Source organism: Choloepus didactylus, chromosome 23 (assembly GCF_015220235.1).
Source record: "Choloepus didactylus isolate mChoDid1 chromosome 23, mChoDid1.pri, whole genome shotgun sequence".
In the NCBI taxonomy this organism is placed as follows: Eukaryota; Metazoa; Chordata; class Mammalia; order Pilosa; family Megalonychidae; genus Choloepus; species Choloepus didactylus.
Genome location: NC_051329.1, coordinates 10,974,836 through 11,001,811, shown reverse-complemented (window position 1 = coordinate 11,001,811; position 26,976 = coordinate 10,974,836). Strand labels below are relative to the sequence as shown.

The 26,976-nt window shown below is 52.9% G+C and overlaps 1 protein-coding gene across 3 annotated transcripts in view; it reads right to left on the bottom strand.

The window, feature by feature from the left end:
* CUX2 (cut like homeobox 2) overlaps positions 1-26,976 on the bottom strand; it is a 219,403-nt gene that overhangs the window by 29,584 nt on the left and 162,843 nt on the right. For all 3 annotated transcript variants that reach the window (XM_037817332.1, XM_037817333.1, XM_037817334.1), the window contains exons 5-9: positions 8,677-8,811; positions 7,975-8,098; positions 5,980-6,056; positions 5,029-5,095; positions 3,612-3,660 (exon numbers count right to left, since the gene is read on the bottom strand). In XM_037817332.1, coding sequence (XP_037673260.1) covers positions 3,612-3,660; positions 5,029-5,095; positions 5,980-6,056; positions 7,975-8,098; positions 8,677-8,811 — 452 coding nt within the window. The remainder of the gene's footprint in view (positions 1-3,611; positions 3,661-5,028; positions 5,096-5,979; positions 6,057-7,974; positions 8,099-8,676; positions 8,812-26,976) is intronic.

The following is a 26,976-nucleotide window of genomic DNA, read 5'->3' as shown; positions in this document are numbered from 1 at the left end:
GACAGGGTGAAACGCTCCCCTGGCGTATCTGGGACCCCAAGAGGAACCAGGACATTGCCACTCCTCTAGGACAGGAAAGGACACACCATCTTGGTGCAACGGGAGAGCGTTCACATTTTTCCAGGAGTGGCTTGGCCCAGAACAAGTCCTGGGGGTGCAAGTGTCTGCAGAGAAGGTGCCCCAGCCACAAGCTTTTGCAGGATCCTGGGCAAGTAACTCTCCGTCCCTGGGTCTCAGTTTCCCTTTGGTGAGATGGGTCTACAGTCCATCTCAACTCTCCAAAATTTCGAAGAACAAAGCCTGGAGCGGAGTATCCAAATGTTCACAATACAGCCTCATGGCTTCTGCAAGAAGTCTGGGCTCAAACCTGCCACTTGCACGTTGTATGACCTTGGTGGGGCGAGAGACCTCATGCTCCCAAGCCTCAGTTTCCCCATCTGTAAAATGGGCACTATAAATGCAACCAACTCATAGGATCATTTTGCATATCAAGTGATTTGGTAAAGGTAACTAATTAGATAGCTTAGCTCAGGGCTGGACATATATGAACATGTCAATATTTGGTTAACTTCATTAGCATCGTGCCCAAATGATGCTGGCTAACTTCATGCACATTATCAGGGTATATGGGAGCTTGAGCTGTGGCTGCATTTTTACCCTCCGCTGGTGAAGCGGCTCAGAGTTACTGACTTGGCAATCAGGACACCTGCCCACTCCATGTATACAGAGATGCACGACCATGCCCACTGTTTGTTTACTGGTATCTTGCTGGCTCCAGGAACGGTTCAAGTCAGTATTGTTTTGGGAAGAATCTGGAGTGTATGGGGCTGCAGAGAAAATATTTTTAAGTTTCTGCACAGTTTGGGCTTTCTGAGCATTTTTCTGAAACTTGGGACCTGGGCGAAAAGCCAAGCCTTCGGGGTCAACTTATGACCGTTCAGCTAGTGAGAATTGCCGAGTTACCTCCCGGAGGTGTGTTTACAGCTCACAGGGAGATGAGAATGGGACCATGGAGACGACCCCGGGAGATTAAAGCTAAAGACCCCCAGTACATTTCCCCCTGAGGAGATTAACTCACAGTCAAAGGGTGACCCCAGGTTGCTTCTGCTCAAGACATTTGGAGAGGACTTCTCTCCCGCAGAAGCGGAAAGGGGCCAGCAGGCCCTCTCCTATAGAACCATCCAGGTTCGTATTTTCGGGTTCCTCGCCTCCAGTGCAAGCTCCGGTGCATGAAGGATGACATCTGGTTCTCACTATGTCACCCCAGGGGTAAGCCTTGGGGCAAAGGGGAATGGGCATGGTTAATATTCTGTAAATAATCATAGGAATCTGTTCTGCTCCAGAATCTTCACGTTTGCATTCAGGACGATAGTAATACAGATATTAAAAACCTAACACAGTGACATTTTCTTCTTCATACTTTTCTATAATGAGGTTTTACTTTTACTCAAAAAATAAACATTATTAAAAATGCTTCCTATTCAAATGCCAAGAGCTCTCTTTCTTAAACCCATGTGGCTAGCAAAGACCCAAAAGCCCGCCAGCACACGGCGCTGGTGAGGCTGGGGAGAAGCAGGTGCCCTCACATCTTGTGGAGGGAGTGTAAATTCACACAACTCCATGGAGGGCCAATGTTTGACCACATCTGCCAAACTGTAAGCAATTCTACTTCTAGAAATTTCCCCCACATGTTGGCTTGTGCATGTGTGAAATATCTATACAAGATTATTCATTGTACCAATGATTGTGGTAGTAAAAGACTGGAAAAGCCACAAATGTCCATCACTAGGAGGCTGGTTAGGCCAGGAGTTGGCACGTGACAACCCAGGGGCCAGATCCGCCCCGATGCCTGTTTTTATAAATAAAGTTTTATCGGAACACGGCCATGTTCATCCACTGGCATACTGTCCATGATTTCTGCTGCAATGGCAAAGTTGAGCAGCTGTGACAGCTGGGATGGCTTGTAAGAGTTATATGGACTCTCTGACCCTCTGGAAGGTTTGCTGACAATGGTGCATGCCTGCAGCAGGCACCTTGTGGTTGTAAGGAAGAGGAGCTGCTTTATATATGGGCATGGAATGAGCTTGGAAAAAGCAAGGCTCAGAACTGTGTGTACAGCATACTATGGTTTTGTTTAGAAAAAGGGTTAAAATAGACACTTCCAGGGCTTGTGAATGGTCAGACTGGAGATGCAAAAGAAGAGGAAGAGGCTGCTGCTCAGGGATAGGCAGGAGGAAGGGAGATGGACTTTCCCCTGCACTGTGTACTCCTTGTACCTTCTGCAATTCTGAACCATGTACACAGATTACCTATTCGAAAAATCAAACTAAAAATGCTGTGTGTGCTATTAAAAATGGGGCTCACTAACAATCATTCTGGAAAGCAGTCAGGAGCCAAGTCCCCAGAAGCCCCGGTGGTCTTTGAGGGTACTGGGGAGCAAGGCCATAGGGTCCAGGTGCAGCTCCTGCCCTTGGGGAGAGGGGGGGCTGGCCAGATTGAAGCTGCCTCCTCTGGGAGGGGTCCTGTGGGGACAGGGCCTAGGCACCCCACCCCTTATCCGCGTCTCCCCAGCAGGAGCAAGCGTTTGCCCTTCTGCAATCTGGGCTTCTGGAAAATGACCACTTACCCCGCGACACCGCTGACCCTGCAGACCTGGGGGCACAGGGGTGTCTTCTCTCTGGGCCCAGCCACACAGGCTCGAGGCCCTGCTTGCCCCCGGGCTGTACCCCTGGCTGCTGGAAATGTAGGGAGCAGGGAGGGATGTGGGGAGCATGCAAGAGTCCCGTCCAACCGTGCCTTCCAGGCGCCAACACATCCAAAGGTGGAGGAAGGGCAGGACACAGGAACCCCATCTCCAGATGTGAAGACTGAGGCTCGGAGAGACTAAAGGACTTGCCAGGGCCCGTGTCTGGGACTAGAAGACAGGGCCCCAGGGCAGGCTGGGGATCCACCCAGTGCTCAGCTGGGGTGAGGGGCTGGAGGTGATCCCAGGTGGGGAGGGCGGGAGAGCAGCATCCCCCTCTCTCTGTGGACCATGGGGTTATTTCACTTGGTCTGGTTGGGAGACACCGTCCTGGCTCTCTCCGGGGCTGGAGACTTGTGGACGGGGGTCACTGCCTGCTTCCTCCTCCTCCTCAGGTGACACCCGCAGACACTCCTGGGCAGTAACCCCACAGGGACAGGGAAGCTGTGGTTCTCAGGGCCCTGCTGGCCTTGGCCTGGGGTCCGGCATTCTACATTCTCCCACGTGGTCCTCAGGCCTCTGCTTCATGCCCCCTCCCTCCCTCGAGCTGCCTTCCCTGACACCCCAGTCTGGGTCAGGTGCCCTTCCCTGTCCTGGGTTACTCTGTTTCCAAATAGCCCGTGAGCGTCCCCCACCCCACCAGGGAGCTGAGTGGGAGCAGGGACTGGGTCTCGGACATCCTCGGGCCCCAGCACTCAGCGCTCAGTACTCAGCACTCAGCACCCAGCACTCAGTGCTCAGCACCTGCACAACTCCTGGCTCACAAAATCTTGACTGAGCCCACTCCTCCCTCCCCACCCAGCCTAAGACCACTGCCCTAGAATGAGCTCCCCTTCCCCCAGGCAGGGGCCGGCGGGTGTCTCCTCACCTGATTAGCTTTCTCCAGGTTGGTCATGACCAGGCCGATTTCATCTGCCCTGAGACAGAAAGACGAGGCCCTGAGGAAGGGTTCCTGAGCCACTGCCCACCCTGCCACCCCTGGCCCCTGAGCCCGAGGTCCTGCCCCTCCTACTGCAGAGACACAAGGCTGCGGCACAAAGAACCCAGGCTGAGAGGGAACGGGAGGCGGCCTCAGCACCGGTGCTCCCTCCAGGCAGCCTGGCCCCCCGGCCAGCGCCCCTGGGGTGACTTCCCCTGGAACGCCCTTCCTCAGACGAACGGTGCGCTTCAAGACCCATCCCCAAGGAGCCCCCCCCAGGAGGCCACCTGCAGCTACCCCAGGTGGTCTTCATTCTGCCGCCTCCTCCCCCCAGATCACCAGAACCTGGGGCCAGGGTGCCTTGTCCTCCTGGATCTCCCCAGTGTCTAGTGTGGGCTGGGGGACATGGGAGGCCCACACATGCTTCCTGCTTGTTCAGGGCCTTGCTTTGCACAGACTGTTCCCACTGCCAGCAGAACCCTTCTGGGCATATTTCCCGTGGCCGTCGTCTTCTCATCTTGTGGGTCTTGGCGTAAAAGTCACCTCCTCCGGGAGGCCCTCCCTGACCTCCCTGGCTAACAGGAGCCTCCCCTCAACCTCGCCCCATTATTCTCTCTTGCTGCTCCTTGTCCTTCCCTTCAGAGCATTTGCCACGTGCCAAGGACAGTGCCAGGTAGACAGGAGGTGCTCAATAGTGTCTGTGAATGAATGAATTTGTACGGTCTGTCTCCTGTCCTCAGCTGAGAGCAGCTTCACGTGTTTTTTCCTCCAGGGGCTCAGCGCAGTGCTGGGCATACAGGAGGTGCTCAGCTCCATGTTTCTGGAACGACTGGGGGCTTTAAGCTCGAAGGCACATGAGTCCATGCTAATTTAGGTTACTGCCACTTGACACTGGAGGGTTGGACTGTGGAGCTGGGGAGTGGGGGACCCCAGGAGGCAAGGGGAAGAGAGAGGGGAAATGGGGGAAGGAAGAGGGGAAAGGGAGGAAGGGAGAGGGAAGGGCCCACCCAGGGCCCACCCAGCAGCCCCTGATCTGCCCCAGTCCCAGGAGCATCGGTCACAGTTGCGGTGCCTGTGAGCACCTGTGCATGTATGCATGGGGTGGGAGCCAGGGGGGCTGAAAGAAATGGGTGCCTCGGGAAAGTGCCAGAGGGAGGAGAGGGTCCGAAAGACAAGACAGAGCTGGGGGTGTCAGAGGGAGGGGGCAATGCTAAGAGGTTCAGAGGGAGGAAGCAGTTCTAGAAAGGTCAGGGAGGGGGCAGGTCCTGGGGTTCAGAGGGAAGAGGCAGGACCTGGAGAGACAGAGGGGCGGACAGAGGGACAGAGGGAGGATGGAGGAGGCAACCTCGGCAGGCTGCTCACTTACTTGGACGCGGCCTCCTCGTCGTATTTCCTCCGCAGCTCCAGCAGCTCCGTCTGTGTGGCCTTCAAGGCTGGGGAAGAGAAAAGGGCCAGGGTGAGGCCCCCACCTGAGGGTGGAGGGGGCTGGCCCCACCAGGGAGTTGGACCCCACTCATTTCATAGGGCCCCGAAGGCAGAATGAGGCTCGGGGCAGCGAGGGAAGAACTGTCTTCCAGTTAGAACTGGCAACAGGTAGTGAGTTTCCCGCCTCTGGAGGGGCTTCAAGCTGTTGGGAGGGTGTGGAGCGGCTGGGTGGGGAGAGCAGGTGAGACGACTCCATGAGTCTGTGAAGCTCAGGGGGCCCAGGCAGAGTCGGGGGAGGGGGGCTGTCTGTCCCAGGTCTGGGGCTATGACACACTCCCCCGCCAGCCCCAAGACCCTCAGGTCACTCCAGCTCAACCCACCCCAAGCTGAGGTGGCCCACACAAAGCTGTCAGCAGACACATTTACATTACAGCAAATGTGAGAGTTCTCACGAAACCCCAGGCTTACGATTTCTCTAGGAAAACTGAAGGGATTGGCCGCACCGGCCCTATGAGCAGAAGCGGGGCCTGGGCTCCCTAGTTTGCCGCAGACCCCACCATTCCCCACTGCCTCCCCTAAGCCGGCCACTCTGGCTTGCTCTGGGTATGCATGCAGTCCCCGAGGGCAGTGCATTTGCCACCCATGACCTAATTCTACCTGGAACCTTGCTTCACAGCAACGTGGCGGCCGGGGGCTGGGGGCAGGCCTTCTCTCTCCCTTCCCAAACTCCCTTCTTGCCGTCCTGGTTCTAGAGCACACGAGCCTGGCAAACCCAGCCCATGTGCCCGTGTTCACAGCTTCACTGTCCCCTCTTCTGCTCCTCCCCCTGGGTCTCCCGGTCTGACGGGGAGGGATGCCGAGCGAGGGCAGGGGACACCTTGCAGATAAATACCTGAATGGAGGACCTTGATCTTCTCCTCTGCCTCCCCCAGTCTGGCCGCCAAAGTGACTTGAACTTCTTGAAGGCCCCTGCAGAGAGACGGGCCTGCTCATGACAGCTGCACGGGCATCCTCCCTGGGCCTCCGAGCTGGACCCCATTCCACGTGCCTATCCCCTTGCGCACTCCCTGTAATTTGCACTTGACTCTAACCAGTCCTTAAACCACATTCAGACCTCTGGCTGCCCTGGTGGTGTTTTTTTTTTTTTCCATTGAGGTGAAACTCACATAATATAATATTAACCACTAAAAGTGAACAGTTCAGTGGCATTTAGTACAAATGTTGTGCAGCCACTACCTGTCTAGTTCCAAAACATTTTCATCAGCCCCAAAAGGAAACTCTGTAGCCCTTAGCAGTCACGCCACATCCCTACTACTCTACTTTCCGTCTCTGAGGATTTGCCCATTCTGTACATTTCATATAAATGGAATTGTCCAAGGTGTGGCCTTTTGGGCTTGACTTCTTTCACGCAGCACCTTATTTTCGAAGCTCCTCTGCCTTGTTGCAGGGACCAGCAGCTCGCTCCTTTTTAGGGCCGAATGTCACTCCCCGTAGGGCCACGCCACATTTTGTTTATCCCTTCACCAGCTGACGACACTTCGGTTCTTTCTACATCTTGGCTGTTGTGAGTAATGCCACTATGAACAGCTGCACAAGAGTCATGGCACGGCCGGGTCATTTCGGGGTTCCGTGTGCGTTTTCCACAGCTGCCCCCTGATCTCTCTCACCAGGTGCCCCAGTTCTGTTTCCACCTGCATTTCCTGGGCCTCAGTTTCCTTCTCTGTAAAACAGGGTTCCTGGTAGGCTCTGCCTCGGTGGGGGCCGAGAGGCTTGCACCTGGTACCTGGCACCCAGTAGTCACAAGTACTGTCCCGGGGGAGGCACTTTTCCCCTTTTCTGTGGCATGAGTTGGGAGGCTCAGCCAGCTCCCTGGGCCTAGTTCAAGCTTCTCAACAGAGAAAGAGGGGCCCTTGCCGGACCGGGGGAGGATTTATGCAAAGCCCAGGCCTCCCACCATCTGGTTGAGTGACTCTCCAAAACCCCCCTTTACCTCTGAGCTCACGTCCTATCCCCTCCCCGCTGCTCCCCCCGCCCCAGGCACCCTCGCCTCCTTGCTGCTCAAACACACCAGGCGTGTCCTGCCCCAGGGCTTTGGCACTGGTTGACCTCTCTGCTCACTCTCACCTCCTCCAGGCCACTGTCACCTTCTCAGCGAGGCCTCTCTCGATGCCCTATTTAAAGCCACAGGCACCCCCTACCTCATCCTCCCCTCCCCTGCTTTATTGTCGTCTAACACATCACATATTTTATTTATCTGATTTATTTGCATCTCCCTTGCTAGAGAGTGACAGCGAGGAGGGCAGGGATTTTTGTCCATTTTGGTCATTGCTATGTTCCCAACACGTAGAACTGGGCTTGGAATACAGCAGGTGCTCCATCAATGTGTTGAATGAATGAATGAAGGAAGGAATAAGTGAATGGATGGAAGAATAAATGTCATGACCAGCATAAAACTGTCCTAGGCCTAGAACTTTCCCAAATAGTTAAAACTCCCCAGAATTTCCTGCCACTGCATGAATTGTAAGAACCACCACTTATTGAGCACCTGCTGTATGCAAGAGCTGAGTTAAGCCCTTACAGGCCTCAGCTCACTTTGTCCTCACGGCAGACAAGGAGTTGAGACCACCACAGCCCTGTTTTCCAAATGGGGAAACTAGGGCTCAGAGGGGTGCGGTGACCTGCCCAGGGCCAGTACCCGGCGAGTCAGCTGCTGAGGCGGCTGGAACCCAGGCCTGCTGGCGACCAAAGCCCTCCCCGTGCTGCGTCTCTGTCTCCAGCCAGCACTGGGACTCCCCCGGGGGTGGCTTCCTGGCAGGGCGACTTTCCCAGTCCCCCTCCCACCCTTCAGACTCCAAGAGCCCCGACTGGCCCCCTACCCCTTACTCACTTTTGTTTCTCCACCTCATTTCTCTGCAGCAAGGTGTCTGTCAGGAGGGATTTGCCGGGAATGCCTGGGAGGCGGCCCCCCTCGGTCAGCGTGGGCCCTGCTGGAGACAGCCCCTCTCTCAGCTCTGGAGGGAGGAAAAGAGGGAAAACAAGTCCATTGCTGAGAGAGGCAACAGCTGAAGCCACTCTCGCAAACACGGATCAATGGCTGGGAGAAGAATCAATTTCCCAAACTCGGGCATTGGGGGTCCAGCGACACCTGGGGAGCCACCGGGCACCGAGCTGCGAGTGCGCCAGCGAGCACGTCATGCTCCCTCCGTGCCACCTCTGCCAGCTCCCCAGAGCCTCCCCTGCTCTCTCAGACCCATTTGTTCCTCTGGGCCTGTTGGATTTTTTTGTTGGTAAAATACATGCAACATAAAATTCACCATTTTAAAGTATATACAGACATCATCTGTCGCAGATGGCAGGATGTCTGTGATCTGGGTCCCTGGGCAACTGTGTGGAACGTCCCCTTCAAACCCTTCCTCCCTTCAAATATATTTAAGCCCCTGAGTTTGGGGGTTTATGTGTTTGGGCAGTAGTGTTACCTTCATCCATCCCACATCTAAAAGGATACAGCTGACAACCCCTGCCCCACTCACCCCACAGCCTACCCGTTTGTCACAGACGTCCCACCCGACTGCGAAGGCCTTGTCAGTACCTTTGGGGCAAAGAAGCTCGGGGTGTCTCTTCCACGAGGCGTGGAGGTCTCGCCGGGGCTGCCCGCTGGGGTCGAAGCTGGGGGGCTGCAGTCTGTCGTCTAGGGTGCGGGCTGCCTCAAACACAGGCACGGGGTCTGCGGGGAGAGCGGGGTGAGGAGGAGGACAGGGATGGTGAGGGCCCTCTGGGGTAGGGGACGCCCAGGCTGAGGCTGTGGGGCCTAGCAGGATCCCCCATGGGGTCTCCTACCTGGGAGATGCTGTGATGGCTTGGGGGGTGGGGGGCAACAGGGACTTCCGCTTTCTGCGGGAGCAGCACTTTCCAGGCACCCGCTCAGGGGAGAGTGCGCTTTCCCCATGGGTGATGGGGAGTGATGATGACTGTCACAAGTTCGTCCTTTTCTTGCTCCTAGGACACCAGACACCATCGGGGTGGCAGCCACGACAATTGTGCTTTCCGATCTCCAACCACGGGGAGCACAATCGAGCAAGGACCCAGGCTTCCCACACAGGGACTGTTGGTTATGGGGTGACTTGGGTCCCCCGAAAGGATACGTTGAAGTCCTAACTCCCAGCCCCTCAGAAAATGACCTTCTTTGGCAATTGGGTCATTGAGGATGAAATTAATTAAGATGAGGTCATACATGAGGGTGGGGAGGCATTAATCCAACATGGCTGGTGTCCTTAGAAGAGGGGAAGAGATAGACAGTACACAGAGAGAAGACGGGTGACGACGGAGCCATGCGACTGTGAGCCAAGGGACGCCGGGGACTGCCAGCCACCAACAGAAACTGGAAGAGGCCAGGAAGGGGTAAGGGGTCCCCCCTACAGGCTTCAGAGGGGGCTTGGACCTGCCCAATACCTGGATTTCAGACTTCCGGCTTCCGGAACGGTGGGAAAATAAATTTCCACTGTTTTCAGCACTCAGTTTGTGGTGCTGTTACAAGGTAGGCCTTTGTGCATAGGATGGCTCCAAGGGCTGACTTTGGCTCAAGGACCCCCCACGGTTGTGCCCAGCTTTCCTTAGACTAACTGGTAGTGCAAGACGCTTCTGCTCTGCCCCCTTCCTGAGCTCCTCCTGCCCCTGGGGTCACACTTGCAGTGCGTCTCGTGGCTCTCCCAGCTCCCTCCTCACCTCTCGTTTCCCAATAACCTCCTGGCAGGTATAATCCCATCTTGGCACCTGCCTCCCAGTGGACCTATGATAACACACCGTCACTGTGACCTGGATTATCGAGTCCATACTGGCTTTTCTGGGGGTGAAATGCATACGTGGATGTAAGATGCCTCCTGATTCCCCAGTCGCTGTAAGGTAAGAAATGTGCAGGCCCTTCTGCCTGGAATTCTGTTCCCCCTCCCACCTCCTTCTTTGGATCTAGAGCCTGGCATCACTTCTTCCAGGAAGCCTTCCTGACTCCCCATCCTGGGCAGGTGTTCCAGTTTGCTAGAGCTGCTGTTATGCAAAATACCAGAAATGGATTGGCTTTTATAAAGGGGATTTATTAGGTTACAATTTTATAGTTCGAAGGCCATAAAAGTGTCCAAACTAAGGCAACAACAGGATACCTTCACTGAAGAAATGCTGATGGCGTGCAGAACACCCCTGGCTTTCTCCAAAATGTCTCTGGGCTTCTGTCTCTCTTAGCTTCTCTCTCTCAGCCTCTGAGCATCCGTGTTGGTTCTCCTAGGGCGTTTTTCTTCAAGTGTCTTAGCTTCTCCAGGACAAACTCTGGGCTTCATCTCTGCACTTAGCATCTCCAAATGTCCTTCTGTGTGCATCTTCCATTGTCTCCAAGTGTCTTGGTCTGTGTTGGCTCTTAGCTTCTCCCGGGGCAAACTCTGCATTACATATCTTAGCTTCTCTCCAATGTCTCTCTCAGCTTCTCTGTGCCCCTTCTCTCCGTGAGCTCTTAAAGGACTCCAGTGAGCTAACCAAGACCCACCCTGAATGGGCAGGGCCCCACCTCCATGGAAATGATCTAACTAAAGGTCTCACTCACAGTTGGGTGGGTCACATCTCCATGGAAACAACCTAATCAAAAGACTATTAAGGCTGCCCCCACAAGATGGCATTAAAGAACACGGCTTTTGTGGGGGACGGAATAGATCCAAACTGGCAGAGCAGGGAATGAATAATAGCATCTGGGTAGTTCCAGAGGCTGCTGAGGTGTTTTCCAGGGGACAAAGTCCCATCCACAAGAACAGGTGCCCACGACCCTCACAGCACGCCCTGGAGGTCAACGTGGGTTACTCATTTTCACAGATAGGGAAACTGAGGCCCGAGGTGCCAGGTGCCTTGCTGAAGGCTGGAGCTGAGACTTGAATCTGGGTCTCTTTCTCTCACACCACAGAGGCTTCCTGTCCCAGTGGCGTGGATGTTACACCCGGAGCAGCTCCAGGAGGTTTTCAAGGCAGTCCAGGAAAGCCAGGGCTCCCCTAGTCTCCTCGTCCCAGACCAAGGGGCCTGTGGTCTGGTTCACAGCTCTTTCCAACACACTGGGGCCGCCTCCTCTCTTCCTAGTACCCCCCAGGAGACTCCTGCCAGCCTCTGCTTGGCACTGCTCTCTGCATACGTGCCTCTTGGGGATGGCTGTGTGACCTTGGCAGGTGACGCTGCCTCTCTGTGCCTCACCTAAAAGTACTGACCTAATGGGGCTGTGACGAGGATCCACGTAAAGTCTCTAGCACACCCCTGGTAAACTGGAACAAACCGGAGCCCTCAGCATCCCTGCCTTTCTGAGCTGCAGTCACAAGAGCCTTCTGCCCTCGGTTTCCCCACACACCTTCCCACCTCAGAGCCTTTGTACAGGCAGGAGCCTCTGCCTGGAACATGCCTCCCTCCCCTACCACTTTCAGCTAGTTAATGCCTCCTTGTCTTCCACATTGCAACTCAAATGCCACCTCATCCAGGAAGCCTCCCTTGATGAGTCAGCCCTCTCAGAGAAGCTCTCCCCACCGCCTCCACTTTTCCTCCACAGCATCCACGGCAGTGATATTGGACATTTATCCTCAAGTCTACCTAATTAATACCCCACAGAAATGCAAACTGCACAGGGAGGGCCGGGACTGTGTCTGTGTTTGCCCCCCAACTGGACCCCTTGTGCCCAGCACGGAGCTCGACACACGGTTCAATCTGATAAATATTTGCTGACGGAAGAAAGAGGGCAGAGCCCTTCCATGGGGCCTGCAGGTCCAGCCGGAGCAAAGATCCTCTCTGTTTCATTCCTCTTCTTCCACCTGTTTATTTAGGTGGCGGGAGGCTCGGACAATGGGAGCTTGTGCCGAGGTAGGCAGGTGTGTCCGAACGCCGCGGCGTCTTTCCTCTGTCAGCAGCCCCCCCACGCCCCGTCATTAGGCAGGGCCTGCTCAGCGGGGTGTGCCATTATGTCTCCCCGGGCTGGTGTAATTATACATTGACATAATTTACCCAGCAAGCGCATTAGGCAGGCCGGCTAAAAATTCATCTATAATTATTTGTTGTGTGCATGCTAATGAGTCCATCTGCACTGCCTTTGTACAACACGAACAAATTAATTTACAAGTCTGGATTTTTTAATAAGTTCAAGGAAACGCTTCCTATTGTGTCCTGGTTTTCTAGAAAGGAAGAAAAAAAGGTGGTGGGAGCTCACCGGGGTCAGGGAAGTTAGATAAACACGGAAGGGTTTAGCTCTGAGCGGGCTGTGAAGGGCTCGCTCTGGTTCCAAGGAGGCGGAAGAGATCAAGCCAAAGGATCACAGACAGGTGATAAAGGATAGCATTCGCCCAGTCTGGGGGGTCAGGTATCGATGTTTCATTTAGCTTGGAGACCCTGAGGGTCATGCCTTGGTGCCCTGTGCACTCCATCCTCGGGAAGCTGGTCTTAGGGGTTCCCCAGGGGGCTGGAGGGAGTGGGTTAGATGAACACTTGATCCAGGTTCAGTGGTTTCCACTTTGTTTGCCAGTACAGGGTAGAACACGGTGGTTAGGCTCACAGGCTCTGAAGCCCAGTTCTGAGTCTAAATCCTAAGAGAACTTCAACCTCAGTTCCCCCCAAATTTATAAAAATTGGGAAAAATTGGGAAAAATCTAACAGTTCCCCTCTCCCAGGACTTGCTACTGGGAAGATTAAGAATGATACTGAAAGAGTTAGTATGATCTAGGGGCTGCTGCATAGCTCAGACGTGTGGCTGGTTATCAGTTCTGACTCCAATTAGCTGTGTGACCTCTAGAAAGTTAGTCAACCTCTCAGAACCTCTACTTTCCATCTGTAAAATGGGGCCACACGTGCAGGGTGGCGGTGAGGACTGGTGGGGGGGAACGCTTGTGGAGATTTGCACAGTGCTTGGCCCCACACGTTGTGGTCAGTCCTGAGAGATCCAGAATCCAATAATCCTGCGTTGAACTCCATTCTGGGACCCAAAGATTCCCGCTGAGGAAGTTGCGGTGGGAAGGGCCTGTCTCCCAGTCCCAGGGCACAGGTGGGGAAAGGGGGACCCAGTGACTTCCTTGAAGTCTACTGCAAACTGGTGGCAGGGCTGAGTCAGTTCCTTGTACCTCTTCCTCCCACACTTTGCTGCCTCCAGTTTCCCCAATTTGAAACAGGAGGTGGGGAGGGGGTTCAGGTGCTCTGGCCCAAGTCAAGTGGCGATGGAATCCTAACAGCCAACACTGAGCGCCTACTACGTGCCAGGCTTTCTTCTGAGCATTCTGCACGGGTTAAAATTCACTCCATCACCACACCACGTGGGAGGTGCTATTACATTCCCACTTGATATGGGGAAAGGGTGGCAGGAGGTGATGCCCAAGGTGAGGTGGAGGCAGAACTGGGATGGATTCCAGGCAGGCTGGTCTCAACTGGCAAGGTACCCAGAGGTCCTCAAGGTTCTTAACTGGGGGGCATGCCAAGTCCCACGGAGAACTTGTCAAACACAAATTTCTGGGCCTCGGTCCCAAAGATTCCCACGCAGATGGTCAGTGCCTCAGTTCCCATCCTCTTGGGAAGCAGTGGGGATTCTGCAGGGCAGGCTGTTGGACCTTCTCCTCCTCTCTCCCAAGGTCCCAGCTTCTCCCAGTGGGCTGGAGCGGAAGTGCGACCGCTACCACCCAGTTTTGATTTTCTCTTTGGGTTAAGGGTCTGATTTAGCTCCCAATGGGGCTGTCAGTCAAGATGCCCCGCCTCTCCCCAGCCAAGGGGTGTCACCTGACACAGACTGGCCAATGAGAGCACTGCCCTGGGAGTTTGACCCACAAGGGGCCATCCTGCCTGAGCCCAGTGGTCTCACCCTTCTCCCCCACCCTTGGCCTTGTAAGAAGCTCCTTTTCTGCTTAATAATTTTGCTGGAGTTGGCTTCTGCCACTTGACACTGAAGAACCCTGACTGGTACACAGGCCAACACAAAGCAGGTGCCTAATAAATGTCTGTTCAATAACTGAGGCAAGGAGAGGTGGGTTTATGGCCAGGGGCCCCTCTGAGATTCAGGAGGAGAAAGCTTGGCTTGAGCAGGAGGAGGGAAGGGCTGCAGGGCCGAGGGAACTGGGCTCGATTCTCACCTCTGCTACTGACCAGTGTGGGGTCCTGAGTTTAACCCTGAGGAGCCTCAATTTCCTCTTTTGTGAAATGGGGATGAAAACGCTATCTGTCGAGGTTATTGTGAGGATTTGATGAGGTTAGGTTTGCAGAGTGGTGGGCAAGGTGCTGAGAACACAGAAAGCACTTACTAAAAGATGATGGCTCATTTGCAGGGAGGCCTGAGGGCACTAACTCTTAGCCCAGTGCTGATGGCGGCACTGCCCGGCTTCATCTCTCAGGCGCTGCTAAGGACTTGGAAGCTGCTGCATGTTGAGAGGGCCAGGGCAGCGGATGACAGCTCTCAGCGGGCTGACCCAGGTCTCGGTGGCAGGGGCCCTGCACCAGACCCCTGGAAGCTGCCACTGGGGCTCCCGGAGCTCCAAAGAATAAGGTAAAGATACCAGGCCCTGGATTTTATTGGTGTCTGGGCCAGTCCGGGAGCCTTTGGGAAGGACTGGGAGCAAGGGAGGATCTCACTGTGGATCCTTGGGGAGTGGGATTTCAGTAGAATTGGGAAGGTGGTCTCGGTGGCAGGCACCACCCAGGCAAAGGCAGAAAGGCGCAGAAGTGCAGAGTGATAACATTGACACTGATACCAGGGCCTGGCAGGTACAGTTGGGCAGGCTGCACACAGTACAAGGGCGCTCACAGGGATGACATTCACATTGTAGATGCTGCAGATCTAGTACCAAAATACTCGGGCCGCGGCCATGTTCTGTTCTGTGGAAGGGGCCTTGTTCTGACTGGTACCAAGGGGCCTGGTGCCTTATGGGTTCAGGGCAGCACCTCCTACACCATAACCAAGTTGCTCTGTGCCAGGCTCTCTCTCTCTCGGTCATGATGGCCCAGGAAGGTGGATGCGGTTATGACCTCCCAGATGAGGAAATGAAGGCCTGGAGGGGAGAAGCCACGTGCTTCTGAGTGAGTGCTGCAGTTATTTTATTGTTTTTCTTATGACTGTGGGTCCACGGAGCGCGCTGGGCCCTGCCTTCAGAAGAGAAGCTGCTGCAAGGAGTTAGCCACGGCCTCCAGGTGCGGCACCTGCAGCCCCTGCAGTGACACACTTGCCCGAGGCTGCCCCAGCCACTGCCTGGGCAGGTGGGCACAGTGGAGCTGGGCCAGTCCTGCCCGATGCTGAGCAGGAAGTCTGTGCTTGGGGCCTCCCCAATGGCCTGGCCAGAGCTGCTCGGAGCCGAGCTGCAGCCCCAGGCTCCTGCTCCCCAACCCCCAGCCTCCCCTGTCTCCCTTCGCCGGGGTCAGGCCCACATCTCAGGATGGGGGCCTCCCTGCCTCCTCCTGCCCCACCCCCCGCCATTTGTCCTTCCCAGGTCTCTCCCCCAAAAAGCCTCTTGCACATTTGAAGCCTCCCTGGCGCCTCTTCCCGGAGGACCTGAACTTACATGTGACTCCTCCTTTGCCTCCCAGGGCCTCAGTCTTCCCATCTGTAAAATGGGGATAAACGCTGCGTCTCCCTCATGGAGCAGCTGCTAGGACGCAGAGGGTCTGAGGACGCGAATCCCCTGGCAAGGCACAGGCACACCCCAGGGGACAAGTCTGAAGCAACCCATGCTCCACACGCCCGCCTGCCTCACTCGGCAGGGGCCGGACACAGCCCTGTCCATGCGCAGCTGACATCCCAGTGGGGAGGGACGAGCTGCCCGTTCCCAAATGTGCTCCGTGCAGAAGGGGAGAATGTTTCTATCGATGCACATCCCAGGGCATGCAGCCCCTGGGTGGTGGTGGCAGGAGTCAGAGAAGACCTGTCTGAGCAAGTGAGGCAGAAGCTGGGACCCGGGGGTGCTGCTGGGGAGCAGAGAGGGTCTGTGGGGAGAGTTCCAGGCCAAGAGATCCCATCATGCAAAGGGCTGGCGGCCTCTGAGGAGCCGGTGCTGGTGGCCAGAGAGGAGTGTTGAGGGAGCAGTGGGGAGATGAGGGTGGACCCCAAAGCACCTCGGTCATCAGTGCTGATGAGGGTGGGATTTACCCCCAGGACTGCAGGAAGTGACGGGTCCATTTTACTATTTTCAAAGGCTCGCCCAAGCTGCTGTGCGACAAATGGCCTGAGGGGGAGCCCGAGAGGAGGGGCTGAGCACAGTCCAGGGCCCAGAGGGGGACAGAAACCAAGGGCAGGGAGAGGGGCCGGGGAGAGAGCGGGGAGGCATGCTGGCTGTGGGAAGGTGCTCATGGAGACAGGGTAGTCAGGGAAGGCCTCTCTGTGGAGGTGACACTTGAGCCGAGGCCTGAAGGAAGTGAGGGAACTAGCAGGGGATACCAGGACAAGGTTCTAGAAACAGTAAACAGCAAGTGAAACGGCCCACATCAGACCAAGGAAGGGCAGCTGACCCACCCCCTACAAATGCAATCTCATGCACCCTTTGGGACCCAGGCCAGCCGTACAGTTGAGGACCCCACGAGGCGGGTGCTGCCTGGTGCCGTGCTCCCCTCCCCTCCCTGCAGCCCAGGGTGGCGGCTGGGCTCTGCGTGGGCTCTGACCCTCTACATACGAGTTTCTGGTCCTCATCCTCAAAACTCCAGCACCTGGGTACAGATGGGGTGCCCCCACCTGCGAGCCTGGGGCATGGGGCAGGCGAGACCACCGCCCAGCGCAGTGTGTAGCCACGAGCTCAGAGAACTCACCCTTCTCGACCACCCACAGCAAGCCAGGCAAGACCTCGCCCCTTTGCCTGCTGCATCCACTTCTCCCTGAATGAGCAAACCACCCCGAGGAAGTGACCGCAATCGCTCCCATTTCCCAGATGAGAAAACTGAGGCCCAGAAAGGGAAGCCGCTTGCTCAAGGTCACCAAGCTTGAAAAGGGCAGAGCTGAGTTTCAAACCCAGGCCTCTCACCCGAGCCGGGGCGGCCCAAACACCAGCCCCTGGGATGCTAACTTCACAACTTCCGCTGCCTCTAGATGCCACCGAAAGATTACTGATTGGATATTTGTCTTTATGTGACTCAAAATGTTCTTTTTTCACTGGCATCTATTTTATAAGAAAAATCTGTTTCACTATTGTAAATAGAAAATGGGGATCTTGTATCATAAATAGAAGATAATTTGACCATAAAAATAAATACAAAGAAAGAAACAAAACAGAACGCCAATGCTACTAAATTCCAGTTAGCAAAACCACAATGTGATTCCATCTCACACACACTAGGGTGGCTATTATTAATAAAACGGAGGATAGTAGGTGCTGCTGAGGATGCGGGAAAATAGCACCTCTCCTACAGGGTGGGTGCAGCCACTGCAGAAAACAGTTTGGCGGTTCCTCAAAAAGTTAAATGCAGAACTACCACATGACCCGCCAATCCCACTTCTGGGTATAAACCCCCAAAGCACTGAAAGCAGGGACTCAGGCAGATATTTGTACACTGATGTTCACAGCAGCATTATTCACAATTGTGAAAAGGTGGAAGGAACCCAAATGTCCATCACGGATGAATGGATAAGCAAAATGTGGTCTCGCCATATAAGGGAATATGAGCCTTAAATAAGGAAAGAAGTTCTGTTACTACATGGATGACCCCGAAGAACCATGTTAAGTGAAATCAGCCAGACACAAAGGGACAGATACTTTATGATTCCGCCTATATGAAGAATCAGCTAGAATGTGCAAACACATAGACAGAAAGTAGAGTGCAGGTGATGGGGGCGTGGGCGGGGCCCGAGGAGTCCATGCGTGGTGGGGCAGGTTTCTGTTTGGGGTGATGGGAAGTTCCAGTAATGGGTGGTGCTGAGGGTGACCCAGCGCAGGGGATGGGACAGATCCACTGAACGGTGTGCTCGGGAGGGGTCAGGATGGGACCGCTTCTGTCGTTTATATGTTTCTCCAAGTTTAAAGAATGAGCAGTTACAGAGACAATGACAATTAAAAGCAGTACATGATCCTAAACTGAATCTAATCATGGGGGAGCAAAGGCCCAAAAGGACATTATTGGGACAACTGCAAAAACTGGAAAATAGACTGAAAAGTTTTTATATCAATGTAAACATTTTTGAACTTGATTATGGCACTTAAGATGGTTACATAAGTGAATATCCTTGTTCTTAGGAAATGTGCATGGAAATATTATGTGTTCAAGGTGTCAATGTATATGACCGGCTCTCAAATGTGTAGAAAATTGTACATAAATAGAAAGATAAAGAGACAGATAGATATGTAGATAGATAGTTGATACATAGAATGATACAGAATATGGGGCAAAAGGTTAAAATTGGTGGAGCTGGGTATCTGGGAGGGGTGTACGCTGGAGTTCTCTGTGTGGGTTTTGTATTATTTTTGCCACTGTCCTGTGTTTGAAATTATTGCAAAAGAAAAAGTCAAAAAAGAAAATTCTAGTTAGAGGGCATTGCCAGCCCCCAAGACCTGGGGCCGGTGGCTGGCTCTCCTTTGGTGAGAACAGGAGAGGTGCAAGTGGCACAGTGGAGTTGAAGACACTCTAGCACTGAGATTTTACCTGGAAGGAATCAGAGAGCCACACCTGTCAAGCACTGTGCTCATGCTTTCAGTGCTGTGTCCAGGCCCATCTGAGTCACTCCCCAGGCCAGGGGACCACCTGGGGGAAAGCCTGGCCCTGCCAAGCCCTCGACCTCCAAAATGACCCACACCCCTCTCCAGGGCCTGACAAACCTCATATCTTGGTGTCAGAAGTGGTGACGGGACATTCCTGCAACTCCTCCCGTGGAGCCAGGGAGCCCAGGGTTGTGCCCAGCAAGGCACATCTTCCGGAAACCTTTCGGCCAAGCCCGTGGCTCCCAGGGCTGCCCGCTCCCTGGCCCGGAGATGGGAGCTTAACTTGATTTTCCCGACTTCACTCCTGCCACACACAGTCTAATACAGACAAGGGCAGTGACAGCGGGAATCAGATGGCCTTAGACCCATCTTGAATTAAAAAATGAAAAACACTGGGGACCCCAAATCAGAAGCATTTTAATACAACCCAAATCCTTTTGACGAGCTGCACATGTTGGCAGGTGTGGGCGATCACACATGACCCGTCAGAGGTGGCAGGTTCTCACGGCTCGCAGGAGGGCGCATGTCGTCGGGAAACCGGAACTGCCTTTGCCTTCCAGTCATCGACCTGTTCTTTATGCATAGATTGCTTAATAAAATGACCAATTCAGTTTGGTTACATTGGATCTGAACCTCTAGGGAGTACAGCCAAAGGATTTATAATATTTTACCACCACACAAGGCTTTCCAAAGGTGCCGTGGAGGGAAATGGGGAAAGCATCATTTATCCCATCTTTCGACGCCAGCTGATGCTGTTGGTTTTTTCTTTTTTCTTTTTAAAGCATCTAGGGTTTGGGGGGAGGGTGGGGTTGGGGGGATCTAGGGAAAGCTGCCTCCACCCTCCCACTTTGTCCATCTGAAGGAAAGTGGCACTGGGAGCTTTTTTAGGAGTGCCAGAGTCGGAAAGCCGGTCCGAGAGGCTGTTTAGAAACACATATATGCAGAAGTATGCGTGCACCCCTCCAAAATATCTCCAAGACAGAAGCTTCCTCCCATCTGGGCCCCAGCTCCGGGCACCGGCGTGGGTGGGAGGCGCGGGCTACTGACGGGGGCGGCGAGACTAACTTTGATCCTTTAATCTTAACGTTTTGGTAGCAGATGGGGTGCAGAGCCATGTGCTCACCCACCCCTTTCTCCCCTCCATTGCCAGGGTTCGCTGATTTTGGAGAGAGGGGTCTCTTAGCTTGAGAAGGGAATGAGGGTCTTCCATCTTGGCCATGGTGGTGATGGCAGGGATCACAACAGCAGCCCCTCAGGTGCTAAACCTCGGCTAAGGACTCCACGTGCTTCCCCGGAGATTCGGGGAGGTGAGCACACATTTCCAGAGGAGGAAAAAGAGGTGCAAACAGGTAGAGCCAGACTCTCAAGGCCACCCAGCCAGGGAGTAGCAGTTTTAGGTCTAGAACCCACGTCTGTTATAATAAAAACCAAGTTCCCAGATACCGAGCTGGATAGAAAGTTCCACGAGGGCAGGGGCGGTATCTGTTTTCATCAACACTGTGCCTGGCAAACAGTAAGCGCTCAATGTTTGTTGAGTGGATTGCATGGGGCAGTTCCTCTGGGCCAGGCACCATGCTAAATGTTCTCCATTTACTCCTGGAAACTGCCCAGAGGCCCTAGACTTAGGTGAGATTATTATCCCCATTTTACATGTGGGGAAACTGAGGCTCAGAGAGGACCATTGTGACAAAGGAAGCAAAATGGCAGAACTGGGTTGGCCCAGCTCTTAGCAGGGCGCGTCAGCCACCCTCCACACCTAGGGCTCCTCCTGCATTGACTTGACCCCCAAGTTTCGAACTCTGTGACACTTTCCCTCAACCAAAGTATGCACCCCTAAGTCCAGCCCTTGGGGGCCTGGGCCAGGTGGACCAGGAGTTCCTGACTAGTCAGGGGTTAGCTTGTTACTCCTCTAGAAACACATCTGCATTTCAGCAACTGGCAGCAGAGACCCTTAAATGTTTCTCACAATTATTTTTTTTAATTTTAGCTCGAATCACTAGTGGTTTTGTCCAAACCCCTTGAATTTTTAAACTAATCCTGCATCTAGGAGAGTAGTTAGGAGCCTGGGGTCTGGATTTGGGCTGTATTATTTCTCTGCTGTGTGACCTTGGGTGAGTGGCTTGACTTCTCTGAGCCTGCATTTCCTCAGCTCACAATGGGGCAGAATGATGGCACCTACCTCCAAGGGGCACGTGGGAATCGATGAACTCCCATCTGCAAGGGCCCGAGGGCAGCACTTGACACTGGATGCTCCCAAGAAACATCCCCACGAGGATGGCAGCTCATCCTTTAAACCCAAACTCAAACCCTGCCCTCTCTGAAGAGCCTGCACGGAGGCCCATGCTGCCCTCCTCGGAGCCCTCTTGCTGCTATGTACTCTGGTTGTCTGCCTTGGGGTCAAGTGACTCAAACTTGAGTTCCCACAGGACTTGACCCATAGCAGGTGCTCAGAGAATGAGCCGGAATGCCTGTCCTCCCTTCCGAAAGGAAAGGACCATCCACTGAGCACTGACTAGGCACAGGGCCACGCCGGACACTTTTCATTATTCACGCCTCTCTGCAAGCCCAAGCCACCAGGGGCATAACCCTTAGCCAGTGGCCTGGGGAGAGGGCACTCCTGGCAGAGAGCATGACACGGGCCAATGTACAGCAGGACATGGGGAGTCGGGGCACTGCCCCTACAGTTAACTACCATCTTCCGGAAAACCAGACATTGTTAAGCAGCATTGGCGTTTCCTTTTTTATGGGTTCAATACTTTTTCATGTGACCCTCTGGTGTTTCCTCAGAGCCCTACAGGACCAACTGAGTAGAGGTACATGTGGGGGTGGGGGGGGGAAGGCAGGAGAGGGAAGGGGAGGAAGGGAGAACACTTTCTATTTTTTTATACTAAAATCCCTATTTCTTACATCTGTAAAGGTATCATATCCACCAGATGGCGCTAGAACAACTGGCTAGTCATTGCCATCAACATCTATTACAGGTGGTTCAAGTATTTAAATTAAACAAAGATCACAAAAATACTTGGAAAAACTTGAACCTTGAGGTGAGAAGGGGTTTTAAAATGTGACACATAACCCTGAAGCCATAAAGATTGATGATTCCCTTCTTTCTGCAAATATTTTTTGAATACCTGCTATGTGTCATCTACAAGAGATATTATAAACAAAGTTAAGAAGCAAAAGGCAAACTAGGGGAGAAGATATGAGACATGTGTAACAGGATAAAGGCTAACATCCTTAATATACAAAGAGCATCTACAAATCAATAAGAAAATGATGCATTTTGATGGAATAGCCTAAGGATACAAACCAGTGATTTGCAAAAACAATAAATATGAATGGTTCACAACAGATATTTAGTGTAGCTAGTAAATAAAGGAGTGCCAAAACAAGAAGAAAAAAAAGTCTCATTCTTTCTGGCCACTGATTCTGGGTTTGTGAAATACATGGGTACACTGTATTTTCTTCCCCAAATTATCCACCTTGTCCTCAGAGCTATAGCATAGCACCAATAAGCTGTTGCATTCTTGAACAGCCTGAGTGCTCACTGTTGGAAACGGGATTCAGCCAAGTACAATTCAGTAATACAACAGACTATGACACTCGACACAGCAACGTTACTCAGGATTTATAATCACGCAAGGGAAACACGGTTGTGCAAGCTGGGTGAGAGGAAGCAGCATTCAAGCCGGTACATGCAGAATGAACAACCATTTTGAAAAAGTACAGAGGGGAAAGACCAGAAAGCGAAACAATAAAATGTTAATAATGCTTTTCTAGTAGACGATTTTTCTTCCTTCTTGCTGCTTTTGTGTAATTTCCAAAATTTCAACAGTGTGCATATACTACATTTATAATGGGGGAGAAAAATTTACAAACCTGAAACATTGTAAAGTGTTTTCCTATTCCACAGGCTCAGTAACCCTGTTTACCCAAACCGTACACCCCATGTCCTTGACAGCTGGAGGCACCGTGCACAGTCAACATCAGCACACCTTGCACAACCAACTTCAGACCCTTGGATGCAAGGAGCCCTTATGCTCTGAAGCCAGCCAGCTTGGCCATGAGCTGCCGATTGAAAGACCCTACAAATGAGCTCATGCACCATGTATTGGGTCCTTGTGTTGGCTGATGAGCAGGTTCTATTTTAGTATCTCTTCTAAAGACACAGAAACTGGAGCTCAGAGAGGTTAAGGCCTCTGTCCACGGTCACACAGCAGCTCAAAAGCATAGAGTGCCACCCAGATGTGTCTGACGCTGCAGCCAAGCACCAAACCACTCTACTGACCAGCCTCATCTCCCAAAAGAAGGGGTTGGGAGAGAGACGCCTGCCAAAGGTTGTAATTTCCAACAGCCTGGGATTCTTAAAAACCAAAATACAGCATTAAAAAAATTCAGGGTCACTCACCTATCCCCTTTTCCTTGGCGATGCTCGCCTGCCTGCCCTCTTACTCTTTCCTCGTTTCGTTTTGTTTTTCCATTTTTCCCTTTTCACTAATCATTTGTTAACTACGAGTTAGCTTTCTGAAGCTTGGGTCGGTACCCAGTGACTCGATGAGCGTGATAAAGAAATCAGCCGTCACCGATACAGAAGTCAGAGAGGTTTAAATCAAATCATCCTCGACAACAATGGCATTAATTATGCTTTTAACACGTTTTACTGCTTTTTTTCTCACTTCACGCCACATCTGTGTGAACAATATCCAAAAGATTTACGGTTTTCTTTCGTAATTACAGACATACAGGCTGCACACTTATCAAAATACTTGCTGAGCAATCACGCTATATCGCATTCTCCGCCAAAGATTTGTGTTGGCAGCAGTCATTCAAAACAAAAATGTTGAATCAGGACTTGTGTGGCTTCGGGGGTGGGGTGGGGGGGGACTATTTCGACAAATAATTTGCCTGTCAAGAAATATAAAAACAGGAGTGCGTGCATCCCAGAAAAATTTTCGGTAGTATTATTTTTATGGAGGGGATTGGGGCGGAGATTGGGGGGAGGCGGTGAAGCAGGAAGCTTGGAGCACCAGAAACACATCTGACATTTGGTTCTTGCGTCTGAGGATAAAATTTAATGAGAACAAAAATATGTCTTCCTAATTCCCTTAAGAAATCATTAAAACATTTTGTTATTCTTAAATGTCTTGAAAATGAATTAGTGGCCCTAAAGGGGCTGTTCGTGTGGTACATCTCCATCAGTTAAGGAACTCGTTCTCTGACTTGGTGACAGCTGGGGACAGCTCCCTGCCCCCCCACCCCCTGCCTCTCCATTTCTGGGGAGGAGAGCTGGGGAACCAGACGTGCGGAGTCAGCACCAGGCTTGGAATAACCTCCCTGCTCCCAGGCTTTGGAGAGAGGGCAAGAGGGCAAGCAGACCTTCCAGAAAGCCCTGTGCCAATCTTGGGTGCTATATTGGCACCCCTTGGCTAGGACCATGGTCCCAGCCCTGAAACTGTCTCCAGAAAGATGAGGGTTCCAGAGTGAGCCCCAGAAAGGATGCTTCTTTCCCATGCTGGGTCCATAAGCCCCTCCTCACTGTTTTCCATCTGTCTGTTGTCGCCACCCCCACACCCCCACCAGCACTAGCCTCACTGGCACTCCCCTGGGTTTACGATGACAAATTATTCGAGTGATGACCTGGTCACTTCTGACACCAGAATGCAAGCTCCCCGAGGGCTGGGACCGGGTCTGCCTCTGTGAGCGCAGGGCTGTATTCCCAGTGTACAGTGAGTACCTAGCACACAGCAGTGCTCAATAAATGCTACCTGAATAAATAAGTACACAACCAGCAGAGAGCTCTAGATGAAAAAGTACTTCTTTGTGCAAATAATCTGTTCCCCTGTCTGCATCCGAATTTATTTCCAGTTCATTTAACAAATAATTACTAGATGCCTACCTGTTTGGAGGCTGGGGGACACGAATTTAGTAAGACCCAGTCCCAGCTTGGAGGACTTCACTTCATCGGGAAGCTGATATTTTCATGACAACGTCGAGAGAAACTAAGCTTAGCAGGTGCCTGTGTTCAACGTGGTAGGCTGCTTTAGCTCCTTATAGACTCCCAAGAATCACAGGAAGCACGTTCTCATATAATTCCCAATTTAGAGACAGGGAGACTGAGGTTCCGGGAGGTGAAGCAATTCAACTGCGGTCACCGAGGGAGTGGGTGGGTGGCAGAGGCGAGATTCGAACCTGAGTCTCACCCCAGAGCGAGGATGCACAATCTCCTCTCACTGCTTCCCTCCGGTGTCCCACCAAGGTATTGCAGGCCCAGCAGAGGAGCCCAGCCTGGGGACCTGGGAGACCGGCCTCTGGGGTCTGGACTGGGTCACCTTCCAACGTCGTTTGTCCCCGAGACTGTGGGACCCAAAGGTTTCAAACAGGTGGGAAAGAAGAGGTGCATTTTTTCCCCAAATGGGGTTCACAGACCCCTCCAATTAAAGTGGTGACCTTATAAGCAAAAAGGCCCGCCTGGGGCCGCCAGGGCTGGAGCGCGCCTCTCGGCCCCGCGCCCGGTGTGGTCCTGGGCTGCAGGTACAGCGCCCGACTCGGCGCCCCGTCGGGGGCGTGTCATCACGAGCCGCCCGAGCACTCACCACCGGAGAGGGCCAGCCCGGAGCGGGCAAAAGGGTCACTGCAGATGTGATTCGCTAGGGATCGCGAGATGGGATCATCCCGGATTTAGGGTGGGCCCTAAACCCAGTGCCTGGCGTCCTTATAAGAAGAGGAGGGGACGCGGAGAAACGAGAGGGCCACCGGAAGCTGCAGGAGGCCGGAAGGCTCCTCCCGAGGGGGCGTGGCCCTGCCCCTTGACCTCCGACCTCTGGCCTCCAGACAGTGAGAGCAGACGTTTCTGCTGTAACCTTCGGACGTCGCCTCGTCCAGGTTCCGGTGCCTCCTTCCGCGATCTCGGCCTCGTCTTCACGTGGCATCCCCTCCTCTTCTTTCAAGGACGCCAGGCATTGGATTTGGACTAAATCCAGGATGACTTCATCTTGAGATCCTTAACTGATTACATATGCAAAGACCCTATTTCCCAATCAGGTCCCATTCTGAGGTCCTGGGTGGACATGATTTTGGGGGACAGTATTCAATCCCCTATCCTTGCCCAGACAGATGAAGAAGGAACTTTTCCTGCCCTCAATACAAAGATCCCACGAGTGACCCAGACGTCAGTTATAAACACTGTGCTCCCCATGGTTTGGGACAGCTGCGTGGCTCGGGCTGGGGATCTCACGGTCCTCCAGGTGGATCCCCAGCCCCTCCACCCCGAGAGTAGTGATTCTGAAGACTGTCTGGAAGGTTCTGGGGAAAGGACTGGGGGTGCTGTCTGAGTAAAGGCAGTCGGCACAGTGGGGTTTCCTCCCAGCTCCCCCATTTTTAGGCTGTTCCACCTTTCTCCTGTTTCTGGGTCAATGAAGTGAGAAGATGGAAGGGGCTGGGCCATTTATAAAAAAAATAAACTTTTTACAGAAGTGCGACATGCGACATATTTTAAGTAGACAGCTGAATTTTCTCAAACCGATCCCCCCTATGGAAGCCACACCCAGCTCAAGAGACGGTGCTCCCAGGGCAGCTGCCCTCCGAGGGAGCAAGTTATCCAAACTTCTAACAGCAAACGGTAATTTTTTTTTTTTTTAAATGAGGCAAAATTCAAGTCATCCGAACTTCTAATAGCAGAGAATAATTTCTTTTTAAAATTCAGGCGAAATTCATATAAGATAAACCATTCTAAAGCCAACAGTTCAGTGGCATTTAGTACATTCATGTGTTGTGCAATCACCACCTCTATCTTGTGCCAAAACATTTGCATCACCCTAAATTAAATCCAGTTCCCATTAAGCAGTCACTCTCCACCTTCCTGCCCCCACACCCCCACTCCCTGGCAACCACTAAACTACTTTCTGCCTCTATGGATTTGCCTGTTCTGGACATTTCATATCAATGCAATCAGACAATATGTGGCCTTATGTGCCTGGCTTCTTTCACTCAGCATCATATTTTCGAGGTTCATCCATGTTGTGGTGGGGATCAGCACTTCATTCCTTTTTAATGGCTGAATACTACTCTGGTAGGGAAGGAGCACTCTAACCATTTGTCTGTGGATGGGTGTTTAGATCACTTCTACCTTCTGGTGCCGACATTGAATTGTGATTTTATATAAATGGAGTCATACAGAATGTGCTCATTTGTGTCTGGCTTTCGCTCAACATGAAGTGTTTGAGGTTGGCTGTGCCATT